At 49.1% G+C, this 17,362-nt stretch overlaps 2 protein-coding genes and 1 long non-coding RNA gene across 5 annotated transcripts; all 3 read right to left on the reverse strand.

The window, feature by feature from the left end:
- Positions 1 to 621: 621 nt before the first annotated feature.
- On the reverse strand, positions 622 to 4,378 carry DIABLO (diablo IAP-binding mitochondrial protein). Of its 3 annotated transcripts, none has more exons than XM_033076205.1 (6): positions 4,296 to 4,378; positions 3,571 to 3,685; positions 3,274 to 3,402; positions 2,298 to 2,408; positions 2,114 to 2,210; positions 622 to 1,230 (listed from the first exon to the last, which is right to left on the reverse strand). In XM_033076205.1, the coding sequence occupies exons 1-6, from the start codon at positions 4,352 to 4,354 to the stop codon at positions 1,022 to 1,024; spliced, it is 720 nt and encodes a 239-aa protein (XP_032932096.1). In that variant the 5' UTR covers positions 4,355 to 4,378; the 3' UTR covers positions 622 to 1,021. The 3 variants fall into 3 exon arrangements, with proteins under 3 accessions (XP_032932096.1, XP_032932095.1, XP_032932097.1); XM_033076204.1 differs by having other exon boundaries at positions 3,274 to 3,405; XM_033076206.2 differs by having other exon boundaries at positions 3,274 to 3,405; positions 3,571 to 3,688; positions 4,308 to 4,373.
- A 1,343-nt stretch (positions 4,379 to 5,721) lies between these two features.
- Positions 5,722 to 7,300, reverse strand: LOC117004806. The gene is made up of 2 exons (XR_004419683.1): positions 7,189 to 7,300; positions 5,722 to 6,073 (listed from the first exon to the last, which is right to left on the reverse strand). It is a non-coding gene; the product is annotated as an uncharacterized LOC117004806 (long non-coding RNA).
- A 1,563-nt stretch (positions 7,301 to 8,863) lies between these two features.
- VPS33A (VPS33A core subunit of CORVET and HOPS complexes) lies at positions 8,864 to 17,073 on the reverse strand. The gene is made up of 13 exons (XM_033075909.2): positions 16,953 to 17,073; positions 16,796 to 16,861; positions 16,598 to 16,725; positions 15,993 to 16,182; positions 15,131 to 15,247; positions 14,667 to 14,841; positions 13,846 to 14,039; positions 12,337 to 12,463; positions 12,110 to 12,177; positions 11,546 to 11,683; positions 11,034 to 11,171; positions 10,735 to 10,903; positions 8,864 to 10,330 (listed from the first exon to the last, which is right to left on the reverse strand). The coding sequence occupies exons 1-13, from the start codon at positions 17,052 to 17,054 to the stop codon at positions 10,137 to 10,139; spliced, it is 1,806 nt and encodes a 601-aa protein (XP_032931800.1). The 5' UTR covers positions 17,055 to 17,073; the 3' UTR covers positions 8,864 to 10,136.
- Positions 17,074 to 17,362: the final 289 nt, after the last annotated feature.

Consider the following 17,362-nt stretch of genomic DNA (forward strand, 5'->3'; position numbering starts at 1 on the left):
ACAACTCAATTTAGTAACAGCAACCTTGACACAGATGCAGTGCATCAGATGCTAATATGTGGTGAAAAACCTTTGATCAATGTGTGTTTTCTTACACAACCTGGCAGATGGGGTTTAACTGCTTCCAATCATCAGTCAGAAAGTTCTAGTGGATGCTGTTCTACAAAGCAAATTTCACACCAGCTGTCAAGTTAGGAAATGAACACAGTGAAAGACACCTGTGGTTTTAAAATCTGCAGTGAAACATTAAGCTTGAAAAAGAAATAATTATGATTATTTCCTGAAACTTGCACTGGGAAGCATTCAAATATGTAAAACTCTCTTTTGCTCAGTGCTTTGTAGAACAGTACACAGCAGCTGCCAAAACAATTTCATTTATAACCACAGTATCTTGAAAATCAAACCCTCCCCCTTGGTGAAGTAAGTTGCTGTGCTAAACAAAACTGCACCAAGAGCCTGGGTGACTCCATGGGATGTTCTCAGCTCCAGAGCAAATATTTCCTGACTGCAGCTCAGTGTAATTTGGTGCAGCTGCCAACCAACTCAGAGGATAAAAACTTTTAAATTCAAGTAGAAAGCAGGGCCTTATCTTTTCCCCAAACAGACGCATCCACAACGAGCTGCTTTTGCAGAGTTTAATAAAAGCATCTCCTCATAGACATCATTTACTTCACAGGTTAAAAACAAGGATTTTTAAATACACTTCTCTGGCTGATCCCTACTGAGCTCCCACAAAAACACCAAGGGAGCAGCAGGACCCTCCCAGCAGAGACACAATTACCACCCTGATAACAGTCTTCACATTTGCATAGATAAACATTTAAATAAATGAATCCAAAAGTATAACAAACAAGGTAAGTTACAAACAAAATCGTGGCCTTCCAAACACTTGATTGGTGAAGCAATCCTTTCTTGGGGAAAAGAAATGGAATCACAGGCTTGTTTCAGCAGTTTTACACTATCCCACACTTGAGAGCTTGGGACTGTTCAATTTGTGATTGAGCTGAGAGTTCAGTTCTGTTCAGTCCTCCCGAAGGTAAGGGTCATCATCTGTATTTCCTATAACACCCTGTGGCAATGAGGGATCCTCTCCTTGGGCTTTTATCAGCTCCTCTGTCTGAGCTTCAGCTAGTTTGGTCTCTGCTTTCTGGGACAGCAGCCGCACCTCCTGCACCTGGGATTTCATCACCTGGATGTGGCTGCGGGCTGTCACCGAGGCCTGGTCTGCACCTGGAGGGAAGGATTGACACACTGGGTTAGAGAGCACTGGGCAAAGCTTCAGCTGAGGAAATGGATGGGATTATCATCTGCTTTGCAGTGCTGTGATGGCTCTTGGGCTGTATTAATGCTCAACACATTTACTGTTCATTTGCCTCAAACCTTTTGTCTGCTTTGGGATGTCACTGCTCCCTTGAGTTCTCCCATCCCAGTGGGATAGAGCTGGAATTGGGTAGGAGTGATCACCTTGTGCCAGTGGGTTTGAGAGCTAAGCCCAGCCCAGTCCTTGTGTCAGAACCTTTCAGTCCTTGTCCCATCCTGGCACCTACAGCAGTGGGAATACCTGTGGCACTGCTGAATTCCCACTCTCCTCCCATGCTCCCACAGAATTTGTCATCTTTTCCAGGCACTTACAGAATTAGGGTCTCTCTGTATGTTCACTGCTTTCCCTCCCTCCTTCACTCCAGTAACTTTGCCCATTTACCACAAACCAGTCCATAACTCAGTCTCAGAGCTCTCAAATCTTTCCAGGGAGGAAAAAAACCCCGAAAATTAGTGTATTTTCCTTTTTTAATATAATTAAATCCAGCTGGAAAGCCCTACTGCACTCACAGGCAGCCTTGGTTCTGTGGTTCCCAGGACTGTGTTTGAGCCTTGCATTTAAAAATAACTGAACTCAAACATTTTTGGCTGTGGTTAGTCACTCTAAACCGTGTGAAGTTTCCAGGCCTAAAGTTCTAAGACTTGCAGCCAAAACCAGAATGTACATGCTCAGCACCTCTAAAAGCCAGTTACCAGCTGTCAATTGTGGTATTAACTGAATGTACATCCTGTATCTGAACTGTGCTGACAGAGGGAGAGGGGCCAGAGGCTCAGTGCTGCTGCCTGTGCTCACCTGACTGATAGGCAGCCTCTGCCGCCATCTCCGACAGCCGCAGCGCTGTCATCCAGCTGGATTCCAGCCTGAGGTATTCCTGCTGCTTGGTGGTCATCTAGGAGCAGGAGAAAATCAACAAGGGTGCACCAGACCCAAGAGCAGGGTTGGAGAGGCAGATGGTGAGGGAGGTTTGGTTGCTTACATCCACTCTGGCTCCTATGACCACCTGCCAGACTGCGTCCACCTCTTCCGAGTTCATTTTCCCAAGGAGATTTGAGTATTGCTTGTAGAGGGACACCAGGGTATAAACTGCCTGTGAAGGAATCACTTTGCAGTTACCACGACAGCCTGCACAGCTCTGGTGCTGTCTCAGTGTTACCTGGTGTTAATTAGCAAAATTACTCTTCACACACTTGATGTACTGACAAGGATGTAAATGGGGATGCAAATACTCTACTCAAATTGGCACTTTGTTTGCAAAGTTTTGTTGTTCCAGACTTAAGTATGGCTCATGCCATTGTTCTGATGGAACTCAGTTTGTGGCCTTAGAAAGGCTGAGAAGGGCAATCAAATGCTCAGGAACAGAGAACTCAGTACACAGGTAATATAAATAACTGTTAGGAGTTTCTTCAGCCCCAGTTCTGAGTTCCAGGGTCATTTTGCCTGGAGTAAAAAGGACTTCTCACAAGAGCATGGAATGACAGGACAAGGGGAAGGGATTCATGCTGACAGAGGGCAGGGTTGGATGGGATGTTAGGGAAAAATTCTTGGCTCTGAGGGTGATGAGGCCCTGGCACAGGCTGCCCAGAGAAGCTGTGAATGTTCCATCCCTGGAAGTGTCCAAGGACAGGCTGGACAGGGTTTGGAGCAACCTGGGATAGTGAAAGGTGTCCCTGCTCATGGGACTGGAAGAGCTTTAAGGTCCTTCCAACCCAAACCCTTCTGGGATTGTCCAGTTTTAACCCAAAAGCAACAATTTAACAAAGCTGAAAGTAACTTCCACCTTTGGTGCAGAACAGTGACCCCACAGCTCTGGAAGGACCTGACACCTTCAACCCCCCACACCTCTTTGGTAAAACTAATTTTGCAAAAGCCCATTTTGAGCTTGGTTTAAGAGGTGCAGTTAGTGCAGAGCAGCTGGCAGTGGCAGCAGTGCCAGGTGAGAGCCCTGAGCTGACCTTGGTGTACTCGGTGAGCGCCTCGATGAGCGCGTAGGTGGTCTGGGAGAGCAGCGTGGCCGTGCTGTCTGTCACCAGGGACACGGCTCTTCTGATCAGGGCATCATTGCTGAGGGACCCCGAGCTCTGCTGCTGCAACACAAGACACTGTGAGACCTCCCCACTCCAGCACAAAGGTCAGGTGAAGCCACTCTGAGAGGCCAAGTTCTCCCCGAGGATGCAATCCCAGGGGGAGAGCCAGGGCAGACAGGTGGCTCTGGGTGTTAAAGTGGTGCAAGGAGGGGGTGCTGGGGGTACCTCCACGACAGGGACAGCACACAGGGCCACCCCCAGCCCCACAGCCTGGTGCCACTGCCCGCTCCTGCCCACCAGGCCTCGCTGCCGGACGCTGGCCAGGACTGGGAAGCTGCGTCTGGAAAAGCAAGAGGCAAAGTTTAGCTGCAAAAACATCCCTGTGTGCAGGGGGAAACGGGGATCAGCGAGGAGAACACCACCCAGGAGCTGCTGAGGGGAACTCGTCCTTGCCAGGCTGCTATGATGACAGTGGGTAAGTTTGTTTCAAATCTCCTATTTATTCATAAGTGCAAGAAAAGACAAGCACAGTAACTAGAGCATTATTAAAATGTCTATTAGCTGGTACCAGCACACTGCTGATAGTCAGTAATACTGGAAAGGAGGTTAAAAAACAGGCTTAAAAGCGGCTTGTGGTACATGCAGGTGAAAAATGTGACAGGTTTCTTACAATCCAGTGACACTTGGGTCTCTGTGGCTAATTTTATTAATAACCCAAGCTGTGCAAATGCCCTGGGGTCAGGGTCTGTCATGGAAATACTCGAGCGGAAAAACAGAAGCAGAGAGTAATAACAAATTCCTGTAGTTGTTCTAAAGACATTTAATGAAAACAACCGGTCGGTTTTCCTTCTTTTATGCCACGTGCTCTTTAACCTAAATCCCACGGGTGGGGAGGGCGGTGTGGGCAGCGCGTCTCCCCCTCAGCCTCTCCCCCCGGCCCGCCGCGGTACCTGAGCACGGAAAGCACAGAGCAGCAGCTCCGCAGCCACCTCCCGCCCGCCGCCGCCATCTTGGCCCGCCCGGCGGAAGTGACGTCACCACGCACACCTGCGGGGGGCGTGGCCGGGGCCGGGCGCGGCGCGTGCGCAGAGCGCGTGAGGGGCGCGTGAGGGGCGCGCGGAGCCGTGAGGGCAGCGGCGGGAGCGTGAGGCGGGAGGGACCCAGAGGTGTCCCCAGAGATGTCCCCAAGGATGTCCCCGCGTCCCCTCCGCCGTCACGGCCCTGTGGAGCACAAACGGTGCTGAGAGACACCTCCTCTGCTTTTCGCCGCGATGCAAGGGTCAGAAATAGGCAATAATTTGCCCAGTTGCTGGGAATGAGGAGATTATGAAACAGGGTCTTGCCTAATTGTTACGAAATGTGGAATGTGTAAAAATTGTCTTTAGGAGTTTTTGCTGTTCTTTGCTGTTTGATTTTGTAGCTTTCAAGCCTGGTGAACGAGATTATTTAATCCATGAAACAGCAGCCAACAAGCTTTGGGTGATGTCCAGGTGTTAGAAATCCAAATTACTCGGTGGTGGAATTACCTTGATAAGGTTTAGGACTTGATGTGATTCAGTGATGTTAGATCTGGGAAAGGTGAACAAAGCTTGGGAAGAAGGATTTGGACAAAAGAAATGTGGAACTTGTGTGCCACGAGGACATTGGGCAGAACCCCCAAGATAAGGAAGTAACTAAAAAACCAGCTTTGCATCTGTGTTAAGATCAGCTCTGTTGTGTAAAAGGGAATTTCAGCAGGGACAGATCATCATCACCAGCTCAGAGATAGCAATGCTCCTCACAGCTCTGGTTTAATTCATCTTTACTGTTCTAAAGTACACGATGCTGCTTTGATTTTGGGTAGTTCCATGCTAGTGATGATCTCCACCTTCTCCAGCACGGGTTTCCCATGCAATTCCACACAAAACGGTCTTGATCAATTAAATCTATTCTTTTTAATTATAACAGGAATTCCTACTCTCTCTCCTGTTTTCAGAGACTCACTCAATGTGGGTTACTTTACTGTATCACACACCCTTCATCCAACTCCTGCTTTAAACATTTGCTCAAATGAACACCTGAGAGCGCCAGGTAACAACCCTGTACCTCGTAAAACTGGGGAGAGGGGACCCTTGTGCTGATTTGAAATGCCTTTTACCGGGACTTCTAAACCAAATTACGAGTAATTTCTGTGTGTCTGCCTTCACACCCTTAATGAGGCAGAGTAGGACAAGGCAGGACTTGTTTGTTGAGATGTTGGAGTGGTGTTACATCCCTGTGCTGCGCTCGGCAGGGTGGGAATCTCAGGAGAAAACTGCTGGGAGGCTTTTAAACAGTTCAGAGAGCAGAAACAAACCTCCAGGAGACACAAAGAATCTGCAAAGCCACAAGGATCTGTAAAGTGCATACTGGGGGATAGCTTTTCTTTTAACCTTTATTGTTTTTACACAGGAAAACAAGACCGCGACGAGGCAGCCAGAGCACAGAACTGCTGCGGGTTTGGCGCAGGGGGAAGGGGCTCCCATCCTGTGTGTGCAGCTGCGTTGGAAAGCCTGTGGGAGCAGGAGCAGGAGCAGAGCCCTCATTTCAGCACCATGAAGTAGGTGGTCCAGCCAGCCAGCAGCAGCGCCCCGAGCAGCACCGTGTAGCTGAACAGCACAAAGGCCAGCAGCTCCCGCAGCACCTTGAGGAAGTGGATGGCGAAGGAGTCCGGCATGGCTCTCCCGGCTCCCTGGGCTGCCTGCTCCTCCTGGAAGCACAGGAACAAGGTGAGTGTTCACAGCAGGGACACCCCCCTGCCCTGAGGAAGAAATCCTGTGGTCAGGAGGGTTGTTAGTGAGTGGTGTGGGCCTGCTCAGAGTCCTGCTGAGGTGCTGGAAGAGTGCGGGATCTGATCAAAGTGACTGGGAAGGAAGCAGATGGAAATACAGACACAGGCAGTGGGCACAGCCATGGGGTGAGAATGGGGGTGTTACAGAATCCAGCTGCTCCTGGAACCTCTCCCCTGAGGCTGGGGCTGTGCGTTCAGGAAGCGTCAGGATCAGAGCAGCCGCTGATGGTGCATTACCAACAGTGTTCTGATCAGAGTGGTCAATTCCTCCAAGGAAGCCACCATTAATATTTAATTCTATAATTGCATCTAATGGAGGTACTGGCACAAACTGAGCCTTTTGTTTAAGGACAGCGAAAACGGAGGCTTAAATACAAGTTTGCACAGGCAAATATTTATATCTCACGTTAAAAATAACTGTTAAATGGGAGACATGGGATAAGGAGCCTTAGAATTCATCTTCTAGCAGTACTGTATAGTCATATATACACATATATGGAAGTGATTGCTCATTTGTTAGTTTAAATTAAAGTGGAACCTTTTCCCTAAAGTCGCTGGCTTCTTAGATTTGAAGCTGTGAAAACCCACCTAAAAATTTCTATTTTCTCTTCAGTTTACACCTTCTTTTGCATTGTGATCGTAACTGTGCCTGATCAACGACACTGGCGCTCTGGGTGGAGCACGAAAAGGGAGTGTAAAATAAGACTTAGGATAAAAACTAACTCAAAAAGATAAAAACTAACCCAGAAGGATTATTTCTTTTATTATTTCTCAACCTAAAGCCGGCTAAACTAAACTGAATTCCTGTCCTGCTGCTTAGAATGTTTTTTTAAAGAACTCTTGTGATAAGGAATTTACTTTTTGGTGCTATTGAGTTCAGCCATTCCATTCCAAGCTCAGGCACATGTATACAGCACAGGACTTAGAGCATTTTTAAAACAGATATGGTTCAGAGCATTTCAGTTTTCTGTCCATAGCCTGTGTGAGATTTCTGGTTATCTAGAAAGACGCTGATAAAGAAATAAACTGCTTACCCAGGCAGATGACGGGCTCTACTTCGGCAAGTTGGTGTTCCTCCCTAGCTTTGTTCTGCAGCTGTCCCTTTTCCAGGGGTTTGTGCTGTAGGCTGATCCCAGGAGCAGAGTGTGTGTGCAGCCCACACCAGGACTGAGCTCTAGGTGTGGTCAGCACCGCTTATCATCCGACAGCGCCGTGGTGCTCGGAGCAGCCAAACACTCCCCTTCCCCTGGGGGCTTTTGGCAACAGCATTTCCAGAGTTCCAGTGCCTGGGCTTGGAGTCACCAGATTTTGTTGAGAAGTGGGGGTTTGCCTCTGACAAAACGTTGTGTCATCTTACACGTTCTATTCTGGTGTCTCAAAGGCTGCAGTGCCTCTTGCTCTGATCCCTGGGCTCCCTGTGAGCCACCCAGGGAGGAGGATGCTCACACACAGCTGGGGCTCATCCCTGGGCAGGCTGAGCCAGGATCTTTTACCAAAGTCAGTGAGGGTTGAAGGCAGCCCAGTCCCTGCACTGTGCCCAGGTCACTGCTGTAGTGACACCCTTACCCTCCCTCCCAGAGTCATCCCGACCTTTCAGAGCTCAAGTGCTGCAGCTCCTTTGCAGTGAGGGGAGGAGAGAGCCAGGCTCTGTTTATTCTTAGCAAAACTGCTTCTGATAATGTTGTATGAAAAGTGAAAGTCTTTTGGGGTTGAGGTTGGGTAATATATATTATTTTTTTTTTAGTACTGCAGACAGCAGAGAGAAGGAAGATTATGTACTGCAAATCAAATCTCTTACCTACAAAGATATTATGATGTAGAAAATGGTCCCTTAATTTAATTAGGTTCTCATTATCAAATTATTACCCACATGGTCAGCAGGGCCTTGGACAGACACAGAACATCATCAGCTGCCCAGGAAGCCTGTTAAATAGTAATTGCTCCTCCAGGGAATTGATCAGCGTCAGGATGGCTTTTATTTTGTTGCTGAATAGTTCCAGGAAGAGGCTTTGTCTAGGTGGAGTGGCTGCATGGTTCTAGCTCAGTGCTGGTGCAGGTGCAAAAAACAGGCTGCAATGTTGGTGATGAATTCTGAGTTTACCAAGTGTCTGGTGTAAACTCTTACCAAAAAAAGTTTTGCCTGTATTGTTAGTGATTGGAAAGGTGAGCCAGTCTTTGTGTGTTTCCCTTTATTCACCTGTGGTGTAGCTTTTACACAGCAGGACCTTAGCTCAGAAACCAGCCTGGTCAGTATTTCCTTTTAAATTCAGTTAAGATTTAAAAAAAAAAAAAAAAAAGTCTGGAAACTGTGATACTACACAGACCCTCAAGGCCAACCCAAGGACACTCTGTTGCTCTGAGTCAATTTCTTGTTTTTCTCTACACAGTAACATCTAATTTTTGATCCAAACCTAATTCAGTTTTCCTTTTAAATACTCTGAAATTAGCTACTTTAAATGGAACTTGCAGAGCAAACAATCCATGTTTGCTCTTCTTGCATCACTGAAGTTGCAGCGTGTTTTTTGTTAAGTCTGTCTACAAGTTGCCTCCCCACCTGAAACACAAAGTCTCCAGTGACTGAAATTGTATTTTCCTTCAAAAACTCAGAAATTCCACTTCTAATGTAGTTTGTTAGGTGGCAGATCAGAATGAAATTTTGCATGAGCCTTAATTATAAAACACCTGGAAAACAGTGAAAAAGAAAAATAATTTCAACTTAAGTAATTAATTTATTTTGGAATGTGGAGACAAGGATACAGCTACCACAGTGCAGGGTTTTATTTTATTATTGTATTCCAGAGAGAGAAGGCAAAAAAAACCCAGTTCAAATACATCTTTATTTTATTCTAATAAGTCAGCTGGAGTTAAACAGGAGGGTCTGACTTGGCAGAACTCAGTGTCAGAAAATAAAACAGACCAAAACCCACAGTCACAACTGTGACAACTTGGAAAAATGAAGGGATTTATTGGGACATATTATACATGATAAATAAGGCAGAAATGTTTGCTAAGAGAGTGATTTAAGGTGAGGAGTGGGCTTTTCTTTTTTTCACTGTATTTAAGAGTGAACTGCAGTGTGGCTGGCACTGCACAGGCACCACCAAGGACCCTGCTCTGCCTCTGGAGCCAGGAGCTGCCTCTTGCACACCAAGGGCCAGCTCCCAAGCCCATGGAAAATTCCATTTTATGAGTTCGAGCTCTACAACAGCTTGTGACACCAAGTACCACAGTTTATAACCTCACCAGGGGGTGAAAAGGTGTCTGTTTTAAACCCACTGTTTACTGGGTCCCTGCTCTTGCTATTTTTGGCCCCCACACAGGGAGTGTTTGTGTGTCTTCACCACAAACTCAGGACACACTGCTGTCATTCATTCTCTGGAGGAGCTTTCCAGAGTCAGGTGGGTGTACCTGGGACAAAAAAAGTCACCTCACAGCAATCCCTGAAGTCACCTCACAGCAATCCCTTCAGGGGACAAATGAAGTAAAAGGCTCAAGGATCACAGGTCCAGCTGGGTACAGATCTCTGACTGACACATCCAGTGCATCCATGGAATGGATCAGGCACCAGAGACAGACAAACAGTCTGTGAATACTGGTATGAAGGCAGGCATAGAGAACATCCTGCCTCCTCAGCACCTTAGGGGGGTAAAAAGCAGAAATCCCATCTCCCACCAAAGTTAAACTGGAAAAAAAAAAAGCAGCACTTTGCCAAAGAGAAGAACCAGGCCCATTCCTGCTGCCAGGATTGGCTGCCAGGTCAGACCATGAGCAGGGATTTCTCTCTCTTTCACACTGTTTATCATTAGTGCCTTCCAACCCTGCTTGTCTGCTTGGAAGTTCCACAGACAGCTGGAACACGAGTGCAGAAGGGATGAGGGTCACGAGCTGGTCCCAGGAGAGCTTCCTTCAGTGCTGTGCCAGGAGCAGCAGCTGATGGGCCTGTGTGCACAGGGCCTCTCACATTTACTGTCTCTCACACACCCTAGAACGGGGCAGGCTCCAGTTTTTCCATCAAGGATTTGATCCAGGTTGTCCCATTGATGAGTTTTGTAGTGGCAATGATGTACTCTGTGCCTCCATCCTCCATCTGGGACAGAAATCTCAGCGCGGCGATTTCCGCGTACGTCACCCCACCCAGGAAGAACACCAGGGTCACTCTGTTCTCCCCCTGCTGACCTGTGGGTTCACAAAAAAGGTCCAGGTTGGCTTGGTTTGGTATTTACAGCTCCCCTGCATCAACTGACAGTCAAACTCAAATGAGCTGAATTAGAGGCTTGGACAAAGAAATCCAGAGTCTGCTCCCAGCTCTGGAGTGCTTCTGGATGTGTTTCTGTTTGAGAGTGATGCTGACCCTCCCACACATAACATTACTTATTAAAATCACACTGTGGGTTTAGGGTTTATTTCAGCACACTGATGAGAAGTTAAACCAATTATCAAAGGAGGGTTAGGTCAGTCTAACACTGCTGTGGGACAGAGGGATGAGGCTGAGACCTGAACTCTGCCTGCTCTAATTCCAGTTTAGAGAGTCAGAGAGACTTAATTCCCTGCAAACCACAGGAAAACAAAGCCAAACTCACGCTTTTTCTGCAGGCCAGTAGGGAGCTGCTGCCTCTCCTCGAAATGGGGCCCTGGCAGCATCTTCAAAACCTCCTCGATGCTGCGCCAGCCCGGCCGGGCCAGCAGCTGGGCCAGGCGCACGCTCAGCGGGGCGTAACCGCTGTACACGTACGAGATGTCATTGGGGTTCTGCAGGGACACACACAGGGCAGGGAGCAGGTCAGGGCTGCACAACAGCCTCAAAGAAATCACTAACATTAAATAAAAAAAAGGAGGTTTTCCTGCTGCACATAACTCTGGAGTTAGAGGTAATGTTCACCTGCTCGTTAACGTCATCCATCCACAGGCGCAGCGTTTTCCTGATCGTTGGGTAGTTATTCCTGCCACCTGTCTGGGCTTTCAGGAGTCCAGCCTTTTCCAGGTTGTTTAAGGTCAATATATGTTCATAGCCATAAGTCTGTAATGTGAAGAAATCACCTTTAATGCCATGGCAATAACCCATGACCAGTGTTTAAAACAGAAAAAAAAAAAAGCAAAGATGTTTGTTTAAAAAAGATGTTTAAGAAATGTTTGTTTAAAAAAGGCTTTTTGGTTAAGATCTCTGTAGAGAATATCCAATCTAGAGTGTTTAAATAATGTAAGTAAAAAGTGATATCAACCTCTGTATCTACATGTTGTAACACACAAAAGCACCTCCCCATTCCAGCCCAGACAGAAACCCAGTGTACATTGTTCAGGTGTAAGATGTCTCTGTCTAGAACTGAAGTGTAGGGCTGAAGAGCTGATGTGGGTTTTCTCAGGAAATTATTGCTCCAAATGTTAGAGCCTAACCTGGAGGATCTCTCTTTTGTAATGGTCCAGAACCTTCTGCTTCAGCCCACTATTGCACACGGACTGCAAGCAAACGAGACGCAGGATCTTGATCAATGGATGCTTCTGAGCTATGCAGTCTTCAATATAATTGTTAACCTATTCAATAAAATACAGAAGCAGTTATTTAAAGAATTGTTAAAGTGCCCATCAGACCTGGAAAGAAAGGTCTGGTTTGCCTGGATCTCCAAAATAGAAAGGAAGAGGAGCAGCTGCTCTCCAGGACCGTCTGTAAATCAGGGACCCAGCACTGGTTCCACCCAGGAGCATCTCAGCTCCTCACTCAGCAGCCAGACTTTGCCTGATGCACTGAAAAATTCTTATTAAACATCTTCTGTGTCCCACTGATCCCTCAGAGCACAGGGTGCCTCAGGATAGGTCAAGCACCCCAGCTGTGCACAGGTAACTCAGACATCCATTTCACTGGACATCATCTAGATCAGATGTTTCCCCTCTCAAAAAAAAAAGAAAAAAGAAAATGTTATTTGAAGATGTAAGAGTGGCTAATTGCCATTATCTACTTACCTTGTCTGTGTCTATTCCAGACATGAACTCTTGCTCCACAGTTAAATTATCAAAGAAATCTTCAGATGCTTTGGAAAAGAACGAAAATCAATACAACAGCAACCGACAGCTTATGTTTTACATTTAACATTTCAGCAGAGATGCACTGGATGGAGCAAAGCCAGTTTTTGCCAGGCTGTCCATCAAGCTCTGTGGCATCCTGCTGGATTGAAATGACTCCTACTCACTGGTGATGTCCTTGATGAGCTCTGCGATGGAGGTGTGGTTGGCCAGCGAGCTCCTCGCCGCCTGCATGTGGGGCAGCTGGGACACAAACTGCTTAATCTCCCCAACAGTCTTGGCATGGTGCCTTTCCTGGAGAGATCCAGCACTGGGGTTAGGCTTGTTTGTGTTACTGACACCAACCAGATCATTTTATCATCAGGAATGTTTACTGCACTCCCTGTGGGGAGTTAGAGTTAGGCAGCTTTTTAACAGAGGGCTTTAGGTGCTTACAGTGAAGTCACAGCATTACCTGAACCAGCACCTGGATCATGGGGAGAGGCAGCACCTAACACAGCAGCATCACTCACTGTTATTTTCCATATCTCCAGCATCACTAGTTGCTCCTCAATTTCCCTACCAGGGAACAGTCCCTTTTTCACACCAAGAGGAATTTGCTGTCAGGGAGCTCTAGGCCAATGCTGGGGATGTCTCCCCTTGGAGCAGGAGTGAAAGGTGCTGAGGAACTGGGCTGGCAGGGTTCAGCTCCAGAGGTCTGCACTGCATTTGGGTTACTTGCTGCAACTTGGAATAAAAACAGTAATAATTTGACTCCTACATGAAGGATTTAAATGGGCAAGTGCAGGCAGGAGAGTCATGATGGAGCCTGTGACTGAAGTCCTCTGCTGCCAATACACTGCTGTTTCATTATCACCTATTACTGCTGACAATTTCTTAGAATTCTCTTTTTTTAACAAGCAGGATGAACAATCCATCTTTAGCACCTCCAGCATTAACTGGGGGATGAGGCTGAGCACTCAGTATTTCAGTTAAGGTACCACTACCTCACCTTAGATGTGGCAGAGGTTAAGAAGCTAAAAAAGCCCCCTCAAGGAAATAAAATCAAAGAGTTAAACATTCTCTTGTGAGTCCCCATGAGGTCAGAAAAATGAGATATGGGATCTCAGTTTATGAATCATCAACAGGATGTTTTCAACAAAACCACAAACGTGCAATGTCTTTGGCACATTTCTGTTGTTTTTGATGCCAGCCATAATGCTCTGTGAAAGTACATTCTGGTGTTTTGTCCTTAAAGCTTTTTCTCTGCATCCTGAAGGGAAAAGGACCTTTCAGTGAACAAGTAGAATTGATCAGCACACTAAAAATCACCTTTGGGTTCTTACAGAGGGAAGCAGCACCTGACTCCTGCAGACTGAAGAGAGCAATTCCTGTATGGGATCTCTGGGCTCACACAGCACTAGGGTGGGTTAAGCAAGCTCTGAACAGAGGGGAAGCCCCAGGACAGAGGTGTGGGGAGAAATAAGGAACCACATTACTACAGGCTTCTAAAAGGGGATTTGACCAACACCTACTCAGAACAATCCAAGTGGAGCTGACCTCATCCCAGGGCAGGGGAACAGACTGGAACAGCTCCCTGGTTTTCCTTTGGATGGGGGATTATTGTGTGGGAGCAGCCTGAGCTGCCAGTCAACACACTCTGAATTATCTGATGCACTGCTGGACACAGGCCTCACCTCAAAGGCTGCTGAGATGATCTTGGCCTTCTTGCTCAGCACTGACCCCACAGCATTGAAGTTCTTGTCTCGGATTTCAGCATAAAGCTCTTCTGCAGAGTTCAGCTGGAGCTTCTTGGGTTCTGTGGGGAGATCCTTCCCACCCTCACCCTGCTTCTTCGGGGCAAACTTCTCAGGAGGGAGTTTCACATAAGCTGCCAAATGCAAAGAATAACCCTTATAAGGACTGGAACTTCATCAGCAGAAGTTAAGATCAATGAAAATGTGTCCCCTGAGCTGGGAACAGCTCTGAGTAGCAAAGCAATATTAACACTCAAACCACTCAGTGCCTGTGTGTTAATTAAGGAGTCTCCCCCTGCACTCAGCCAGGGACCTGCACAAACATCAGAGCCAGGTGCAGCTGCCCTGCTTTCAGAGAGGCTTGGAGGCAGCCCAGCAGGAGGGATTACAGCCCATAAATGCCTCTCTGGAATTTTCTTACCCCCGAAGAGGTTCAGGACAGCATTCTGAAAATGGCATTTCACAAACTGTCCCTGTCCCCTCAGTGTGGCACATGATCCAGCAGGATGGATGCTGAAGGCACACTCTGCCATTCCCTGTTGTCACTGTGCCTGCAGCAGCCAACAGCCAAAGGATGCCCTTTCAATACCCACAGACTGTACCTGGCTCCTCAGGCAAAAACAGCCAGAGTGGAAATTGATGTGCTCCAGTTTGGGACTGAACAAATCTCACATGGATTTCAGCTGAGCTGCTCCCAACTCACATTTAGTGAAGCACAAACCCACCCAGCACCCAACCCTGCCCTTCCCTGCAGGACTCACTGTTCTGGATGCCATAGATCTCATCTATGAGCCCCTCATAGGTCAGCTGTGTGGCCAGCGGGGTCAGCAGGTCCACGTTGCGGTCCAGCAGCAGGAGGGTGTCAAAGACCGGGAATATGGAATTCTGGCTGCCAGGGAACTCCCGCTTCATCCTGATCATCATGTTGGCCACGTGCTGCAAGGAAATCACATTGCTCTGCTTATGGTCCAGGCAGGAGGTACAGACTGGCTGACTGAGAAAACAAAAATCCTTCTCTGCTGCTCTCTGCAGCTCAGCAAGCGATGGCCAAAGCACGGCATTCACCTCGAGCTGCTCCCTCACCACCAAAAATACCAATTAAACCACAGATTGATCAGAAAGGATGTGGGTGTGTCATGGCTGGACTAAAAAAACCCAGACATGCATTGAACCAAACACTCCCTAAGGCAGCTCCAAAGAACAAGATACATTTGTTCAGCCTCACCCGAGCACAGTCGCCCTTCCCGAAAATCTGCGGGATGGTTCCGTAGAGAGCCTGCAGGGTCATCAGCCCCTTTGCTGCATGGTACAGGCTGGTCTGGTCACTCTCCAGGTAACATTCCTAAAGAACAAGAGGGATCCTGAGGGAAGGTGTCACTCTGATACAGCTGCCTCCACAGCACAGCAGGGTCCATGTGAACAGTTCAGAGGGGACACAGGCTGGGGACAAAACTGTGGCTGTTGGCATAAATGGACCTTATTATCTGTGCTGTCACTACATCAAATCATTTTTAGATGACCAGACACTAATATTTTTGAGCTCCAGACACAAATCCAGTTTGATGGAGTAAAAGAAATGACTGAAAGGACTGTTTCCTGCTAATTAGGGAAATCTGAGCATCCCTGACACATTCTCTGTGCTACTCACAGGACAGAGAGGGCCAAGAAACTCCCAAACTGAGTCCTAGGGTGCAGCACTCTGGGAACGCTGGGCATGCAGCTGGGATGTGACAGCTCTTAATGCTCAGTGCAGCTCAGAGCAGTGAGAACCATCACACACAGTGCTCTGGCTGTGCAGGAACACAAACCACGCTGGCTCCTTGTGACAACGGAGTGCTTTAAGCCTCAGCAATGCTCCACTTGTGACAATGACACCAGCAGCTGGAGGAACTGGGGTAGTGACTGCTCCTTCAGCATTTAGTGTGAAAACAGGGAAGTTCAGGCTTCAGCACTGAGCCAGGTTTGCTCTGCAAGGCCTTTCCTTGCTGTGCAGGTCACTCACAAACCCTCTGAGAGCCGCTGCACCAGCAGCAACATCAGCACAAAACCACGCCGCGTTTTTCCTGGAGGACAAGGCGAGCGCGCACCTTGAAGGCGCTCTCGGACTCCATGGAGAGCAGGTCTCCATCGAAGGGGATCAGGTCCAGGCTGTACTGCTCACGGTGGATGAAGGAGCCCAGCACTCCCTGCTCCTTCAGCCACTGCTCGCACAGGAGGCTGCGGCGCGGCACGAACAGGATGTGGAAATCCCTCTGCGGAGAGCGGCCTCTGTCTTCCCTGGAAGAGTCACAGGAGCAGCACAGCAATATCACTGACTGCACTGGGACAGCACGGACCACGGCAGGGGGCACTGGAGTCACACACAACAGCAACGCTGCGCTGGGTTATTCACCCTGCAGTGTCAGTGTCAGTGTCCAGCCTTGGGCAGCCACAGCTCTGACACGCTCTGACACCTGCAGTTCCCCAAAGGGACAGCAATCCGGGCAGGACTCGTCCCAGCTCATAAAGGAGTGCACACCCTTGCAGGGAGGAGCGCACCCATACCACCGCAGCCAAGGGGAAGCTCCCCCTGCCCAGGGTGTCTCGCACCCCCACTGTGACAGAGTGGCTGTGCTGCAGTTTGGTGACCGCACAGGTGAACAAACCCCGCGGGGATTCAGGCCGCACCCGTCCCCTGCTCGGCCCGCGGTACCTGAGCACGTTGTCCGTGATGATGTCCATCAGCTCCAGCTTGGGCCTGACGAAGAAGATGATGTTCTTGACATCAGCCGGGGGCAGCCGGCCCGGCTTGAGCGTGAACATCTTCTCCACCTCATGCTCCTGCGTGGAGGCACGGCCGTCAGCCGAGCGCGGGAGCGCCGGGGCCCGGCCGCCTGCCCGGGGGGCTTACCTTGAGCAGCGAGTACTGCGCGATGAGCCCGAAGGGGCCGGTCAGGTACTCGTCCCACACGATGGCCTGCGGGAAGGGACGGCGGGATCACCGGGCGGGATCACACGGGCCGGGCCGCACCCGGACCCCGCCCGGCCCCGCCGCCCCCCGCGCCCACCTTGGAGCCCGCGCACTTGTCGAGGAACTCGCGCAGCTCGCGCCGCCCCGCCTCGCGCAGCGCCGTCAGGTTCACCCGGCCCGAGCTCAGGTGCGCCGCCATGGCCGCCCGCGCACGTGACCGATCACGTGACTGCAGGGGCGGGGCCGCGCAGCCGCACGGGGGACACGGCCGGGAGCGGCAGCGCGGCTGCGCGAGAGGTCACGTGCGTGTCGTGTGTGTCACGTGTCATATGTGTGTGTCACACGTGTGTGTCATGTGTGTCTGGCTGCCCCACAGAACCGCTTCCCCGCCGCGCTGGGCGCTGCTGAGGCCACACCTGGGTCCTATGTCCAGCTCCGGACCCTCCATTGAGGGAGAGCATTGAGGAGCGTGTCCAGGGAAGGGAACGGAGCTGGGAAAGGGGCTCA

This window comes from Catharus ustulatus, chromosome 18 (assembly GCF_009819885.2).
Source record: "Catharus ustulatus isolate bCatUst1 chromosome 18, bCatUst1.pri.v2, whole genome shotgun sequence".
NCBI lineage: Eukaryota > Metazoa > Chordata > Aves > Passeriformes > Turdidae > Catharus > Catharus ustulatus.

What these genes read in the sequence shown, in the direction of transcription:
- DIABLO (XM_033076204.1), bottom strand. Translation starts at nt 4,354, where the DNA reads ATGGCGGCGGCGGGCGGGAGGTGGCTGCGGAGCTGCTGCTCTGTGCTT. An exon ending in TCTGTGCTTTCCGTGCTCAG is followed by an intron (nt 3,686 to 4,295) that starts GTACCGCGGCGG and finishes TTGCTTTTCCAG; the next exon opens with ACGCAGCTTCCCAGTCCTGG. An exon ending in TCATAGGAGCCAGAGTGGAT is followed by an intron (nt 2,211 to 2,297) that starts GTAAGCAACCAA and finishes TCCTGCTCCTAG; the next exon opens with ATGACCACCAAGCAGCAGGA.
- VPS33A (XM_033075909.2), bottom strand. Translation starts at nt 17,054, where the DNA reads ATGGCGGCGCACCTGAGCTCGGGCCGGGTGAACCTGACGGCGCTGCGC. An exon ending in CGCAGTACTCGCTGCTCAAG is followed by an intron (nt 16,726 to 16,795) that starts GTAAGCCCCCCG and finishes GCCTCCACGCAG; the next exon opens with GAGCATGAGGTGGAGAAGAT. An exon ending in GCTCATCAAGGACATCACCA is followed by an intron (nt 12,178 to 12,336) that starts GTGAGTAGGAGT and finishes TCTTTTCCAAAG; the next exon opens with CATCTGAAGATTTCTTTGAT.